The 6,216-nt window shown below is 43.2% G+C and overlaps 1 protein-coding gene across 1 annotated transcript; it reads right to left on the bottom strand.

Moving 5' to 3' along the window:
• Positions 1 to 2,405: 2,405 nt before the first annotated feature.
• LOC140258495 (transmembrane protein 238-like) lies at positions 2,406 to 5,296 on the bottom strand. The gene is made up of 2 exons (XM_072348815.1): positions 4,778 to 5,296; positions 2,406 to 2,541 (listed from the first exon to the last, which is right to left on the bottom strand). The coding sequence occupies exons 1-2, from the start codon at positions 5,173 to 5,175 to the stop codon at positions 2,532 to 2,534; spliced, it is 408 nt and encodes a 135-aa protein (XP_072204916.1). The 5' UTR covers positions 5,176 to 5,296; the 3' UTR covers positions 2,406 to 2,531.
• Positions 5,297 to 6,216: the final 920 nt, after the last annotated feature.

Below are 6,216 nucleotides of genomic sequence, written 5' to 3'. Positions count from 1 at the left end.
GCAATTAGAGAGATACATGGCCCTTCGGTAGTCACACAAGGAAGTGTCCTTTTGAGCAAGCATTAAAGATTAGCCAGCTATAAAAGACTCATGTATAAGCAACACAAAGCTGAAACCCAGTTACAGGAGACCATGGTTGTATTTGAAGAGTGCAGGCTGTTCTTGAGGTCTGAAGGAATCTAGCTACAGACATAAAGCTGTGTTCATGCAACTACACACACTCCTACGCGTGTTCAAGTTATTTGCAGTCAGTCAACAATGTAAATGTTCCTTGCATGGACTTTGTGCTGCATTGCGCAGCTGACAAGGACACCAGGAAACTAAGATAGCACTAAACACCTGTTAATGCTTAACTACTAACAATTGAGTTGCCAGCTCCTATTTAGTATTAATCTTCGTTATGCAGAGTGCAAACAAGAGGCTGCATGACAGAGTAACTATTCTATATATTAAAAAACAAAATAAAACAGAACCCACCAACCCATACCATAGTACTGCTCCACAGCAAGTACTTTTTACCTCCTTGTTTAGATACATCATTAGTAACATCATGGTACTCCTCTACGAAGAACACATAGTCTTTATTTTTTTATGTGCCAGCTCCTATATTTAAAATTAAATTGTACATACTATTCATAATTGTAAAATTTAAACCTCATATAATTTGATTGACATGTCAGCAGCCAAATGGCATTCTAACAACCATCCATCACAAACTAAGTATCTAATACTGGGTAGAAGATGCAATGTAATTTTCAGTAAATTTAAAGTCGTACTCAGTTTACTTTGATAACTATAATTGCAACACTAAATTAGAGAAAACTGTCAGAGCTAGTATGCGAATGGCTGCTCACAAGTTTTGGATTAATTTAGAGCTGCTACTCTACTCACTAGACATTATACATCTCAAACCTCAGTTTAACAATTGAAGCTACAGGGAAGTCAGGAAAAATAACTTTTCAGAACAGAGAAAGAAAAAATTGTCTTGGAAATGACATTGAAACCATAGTTTATAGGTTTTAGGGAGGAGAGCTTTGTTGTTTTTTGTTTTTTTTTAATCAGACCACTGTAATAACAGTGGTGTCACACTGCAGATCTCTAAAAGGAGGATACAGCTCTAACTCCTAAATTCTGTGTTTAGTAAAGAAATTACAGATTTTCACATCTAGTGTCTACATGAACTTATTGAAAGACTGACAGCATTTAGAAAATATTTAAATAAAAAGAATACATACAGAAGTGAATCTAATAATTTTCAAGAGAGCATAGAAAGATATCTAGTGGATGCACAAGGAAGTGCAGCCACAGTATTCTGAGTAAACTCACCTGTTAAATATACCTTTAGTATTCAATAAGGTGCAGCATAAAAACAATGATGCATTAAAAATGCAAGTCTACTGTATTTGCCAATGGTGGTCTCAGACTCTTCATGTTAGTGCAGAAACAGAAGAACACAAAAATTTATCACATACTTGAGTTTTAGGTATCATTACCTTTAATATTAATCTTTTATACGTGCTTCTTCTAATTTCAATTGCATCTATGAGTAAATATGATAATATTTTGTAAAGCATCAGAGTGCATGTTAGCCTACAGTTGTATGTTAATGAAAATGCTTTAGAAAAAGTTGATGTATCATAACTGGATTAAAAAGCCTCCTCTTAAAGACACCATATTGCATTATATGCAACTATGAAGAAAGAACCTAGCATCACTATTTTTACTTCTGTACTTATAAAACCTCAAATTCCACATTATTCCCAAATAATGATGAAACTTCACAGGAGTCACTGTATATTGTGTATTTACACTATAAACAACTTCTGTATTCATAACTTTGCACTAGTAGTTTTACACAGGTATTTTAAAAGCACCCTTACAAATAAAAGTATTGCACTGACATCATAAAAATTCACAGCGAGTTTTACTTCCAGACCTTAGAAAAACAGTGCAAAAGCTTCTTATCCAAACATTCCTAGGTCATTATCATCATAGTATCATAGTATCGTGCGAGTTGGAAGGGACCTTAGAGATCATCAAGTCCAACTCCCGGGATTCGAGCCTTCTGTGTAGCAGAGTGGCACTTCTACCACTTGCGCCACAGGGGGGATTCGAACCCAGGCACTCCGGTGTTGCAAGCAGCATGTCTACCACTGTGCGCCACCACACATACACCTACACATAACATGCTGCAGTTATTTTTTTCTGTGAATTGGGTTTGTTTCCTTTTTAGTTCTCATTTCTTGGAAGATCAAATTTAAGTTTTGAGATGGTAAAACAAAACTAACAAATATAAAAAAACAAAACAAGAAAAAAAAAACAAACAAAAACAGATGTGATCCAGTCCAACATTGAAACACGTGCATTTGGCAGAGGTATAGGTCGATGCATCCACTTCACACACAGTCCACTGTGGTTGCAGAAATTATTCCATAATGAAAAAATCCTATTGCGTGGAATACAAACTTCTCCTTTCATCATTTGTGGCAGTTTCATCTCTTTTAAAGGCAATATCTTCAACAGGCTTGTCTTCAGCAGATCCTGAAGATAACACATTACAAAAGGTTACTCCAAAGTAGTCTTAAAACAGCCATATGAAACTCTAAACCATTACTTGAAAAAGTTTTAAAAGTACCTTTCCACATGTTTAACAGCCAGTTGGGGCCCACATGTGTGTGTGTGTGTGGGGAAATCTCATCAACAGCTCATCTCCAACAGTGACTAAGCATGAATGCTTTTAAAAGCATAAGGTCATAGCTTGCAAGCATTATCTCCTTGAGATATTATCTCAAATTCCACTTACCGTCCCAGGTCTTGTCCAGATGGACATAATATCTTCGGGTCACTTCTACTTTTTCTTCTAGCTTTTTGAATCTAAAATTTTATCTGTCACTTTACACTATGTCAAACATGCATAACTCTTTGATATCTGCTTTGTCATTGGAGAGGTAACAAATAATTGTTCCTTATGCACATTTTGATAGCATTAATGACTGTACAGATTGACTTGAATATTTTACACTCAGTTTCTTTCAGACTCAAGAACCCTACTCACTATTCCTACAATATAATTCACTTCATACCTTGAGAATCCTCACCCTTATCATTCATTTCTACTATATATCTCTTAGAAACAAAATCAAAACAGCATGTAGTATTTCATTTACCTTGAACAAGGAAGGAAAAAAAAAAAAAAAAAAAAAAAAAAAAAAAAAAAAAAAAGAAGAAACCACAACAAAACTAGTAATCACAAGAACCAAGGGGGAATTGCACTTCCCCCATCCAGACTTATATGTGTAATTTCAAGTTAATTGATCAAGCTTTTGTAATGGCCAGTGTAGTAAGTATAGCAAGTTTGACTTTTTTCCCCCCATACTTTTCTTCTTCAAGAAATGTGCTACACATGCAAACAGACCAACAATGTTTTGAAGGTTTCAATGATTCTTCAAATGATGTTTGAAGCTGGACTCTGACATTGCTTTTGCAGACTCAATAGTAGCACATATTCTTCCAGTGGCTGAGGTTCACAGTGCCAGATAGCTCAGCTATGAATTCTTTGTGAGTTTCGATTTGTTGTAACTCTGCCTTCAAGTTACACACCAGCTGGCATTTCAATGTTTTTTTCTGTTTGCAACAAAAGGAGTATTTTGTGTTGGCAGAGCAGGAGCTTTCTCCCTCACATGAGTTTCAGCAGGTAGTGCTTAACAGGTATTTGTTACCTTACATTTCAAGTTGCTGTCAGTAGCTCAGCAGCAGTCAGGATCAGTTCAGGACTGCAGCCTTGGCATCCTGATATATGACAGATCTTGCAAGGCTGACATGCCAAATTCTTCATGCTCACGCATACCTTATTTCATAGAATTAGAGAATACTTAGAGTTGGAAAGAGACCTTTAAAGGTCATCTAGTCCAGATCCCCTGCAATGAACAGGGATGTGCACAGCTAAATCAAGTTGCCCAGGTCGCAATCCACCCTCATCTTGAAAGTCTGAGGCATCAACCACAACACTGGGAACTCTTCCAGTGCCTCACCATCCTACTTTCCTGTAAGGAAAAAGTCTTTTTCCTTGCAGCCAACATAAATCTACCCTCTTTAAGCTTCGAGCAATTTCCCCTTGGTCTATCACCACAGCACAGCTTCCAGGAGGATCTGCTCCGCGATCTTTCCTAGCACAGAGGTGAGACTGATAGGTCTGTAGCTCCTGGGGTCATTCTTTTTACCCTTCTTAAAAAGAAGTGCGATGTTGCCTTTTTTTCTAGTCATCAGGATCTTCACCTGATTGTCATAACTTTTCAAATATGATTGAGAGTGGCTTGGCAACTACATCAGCCAATTCCCTCAAGACTCTGTGATGCATCTCATTGGGACCCATAGACTTGTGGATGTTCTTTATGCTGGTCTGCTTGATTTTGAAGCATCTCAGCCTGCTGTAGAGAACCTGCTTTGCAGGGGGGTTGGATTCGATGATCTCTAGAAGTCCCTTCCAACCCCTACAATTCTTTGATTCCGTGTAATCAATTTCAGGATTCTTTTCCAATTTCCATTACCGTTAGAATCAACCTTCCCCCCCCAACGTACCAACGGGGATTAACATAACATGTTTTTGTTATTATTTTGTATAAGTTCAGCACGACGCGAGAGGTTTTCCTTCCTTCCCAGACACAACCGATTTTCCCCCAACCCAGCTTCCGCCTAGAGCTTTCCCTGACCGTACCCACCCCTGGAAGGACACGCCTCCCGCCGGCCGCAGACCCCACCTCACCCCCCCCCCACTTGCCTGCTGCCATCGGCGGGGTGGCGCGGCGGGCCGCGGGCGCGCTGCAGTTCCAGGTCGGCGGCGCGGCGGGAACGAGTCGCGGTGCCGAGAACCGAAGAGAGGCGGAGGCTGAAGCCGTGCACCAAACCCCGCAGCACGCTGTCCCCGCGGCCCTTGGGAGGTGCCAGCCCCACGTCGTCGCGCAGCTCCTCTGGCGACACCTCCAGGTTGCCCGCGTACCAGAACACCCACCAGATGAGGCTGAGGAAGATGCCGATGCCGCCCGCGTAGATTAGTAAATCAGCGAAGAACACGTCAGCGAACACTCCGGCCAGCAGCACCGCCAAACCCACCGCGTCGAAGGCCAGTGCCAGCCAGAAAGCGACCACGCAGCGGCCCAGACCTCCGGGGGCTGCCATGCTGGGAGAGCGACGTCGCCGCCGCTTCGGGCCGCCCGCACCTGAGGGGGTGGCCGAGGCCGCGCCCCCTCCGGCCGCACCTGTGCTCGCGGGGCCACGCCCCTCGTGAGCTGCCCGCGCTGCGCCCCGCCGCCCTCAGAAGCGCGGTGAGACGCCGGGCGCTTCTTGCCGGTACCGAGCCGTTCGGCGCGGTGCTGACCCCGCGTTCGTGGAGGCCCTTTGCTTAGATCGGGCTTCCGCCCCGTTAGGCCGCTGCCCCTCACGTACCGAGGACCTCCCGTTGCGAGGTCTCCCGGGCATCGCTTCACTTAATGGCAGAATAGCTGGTGCAGGCGTTGGAGATGGTGTTCGGTAGCAGCTGTTGGCACTTTGAAGTTGGGGCGCTCCTTGCTGATTCCTGCCGTCTCCTGGTGCAGGTGAACACGGGACGCTTCGGCGGGCACTCCTCGCTGTGCAGCACTGAGGTGTGTCCTGATGTGAGGCTTTTTGCCTTGGTTAGCCAAACGTGCAGACACCTCTCCCCGGAAGGGAGGCACTCCAAAGGAGACCAGTGGATGTAATGTTCCAGACACCCCCGTGTGCGGGATTAGGCAGCTTACAGGGGACAGGATATTCACAGTTATAAAACGTGCACCTGTGAAGTCACACAGAGTATACACTTGAGGAGACTGGCTTAGAAAGAGCAGTCAGAACACTTCAGGGTAACAAGCAGGCAACAAGTAGTAAGCGGAAGTACAGAGATGAAACTGGTTTGTAAAAGGTGCAATATGTGCTGTAGTTCACCTGGTGAGAGCAAAGGACCTGGTACACATCTTTCCACCTTCTAACACTCAAGTAAAAGAACTACATACAAGCATAGGCTTTCCTGCACATGATCTCAGGAGGCTTTTCTAACATTTGCTTAATAGTATGCAGCCACTTAGTATAAGCACAAATACCAAACCAGGGGAGAGATCCACATGCTTAGGAGCACGAGCAGCTTCTACATCTTTGCTGCAATAATGCCAGTGAGGATAACAGTGACCATGAGTGCAATCAGTT

The sequence above is a fragment of the Excalfactoria chinensis genome, chromosome 14 (genome assembly GCF_039878825.1).
Source record: "Excalfactoria chinensis isolate bCotChi1 chromosome 14, bCotChi1.hap2, whole genome shotgun sequence".
In the NCBI taxonomy this organism is placed as follows: Eukaryota; Metazoa; Chordata; class Aves; order Galliformes; family Phasianidae; genus Excalfactoria; species Excalfactoria chinensis.
This window is presented reverse-complemented; position numbering and strand designations above follow the sequence as displayed.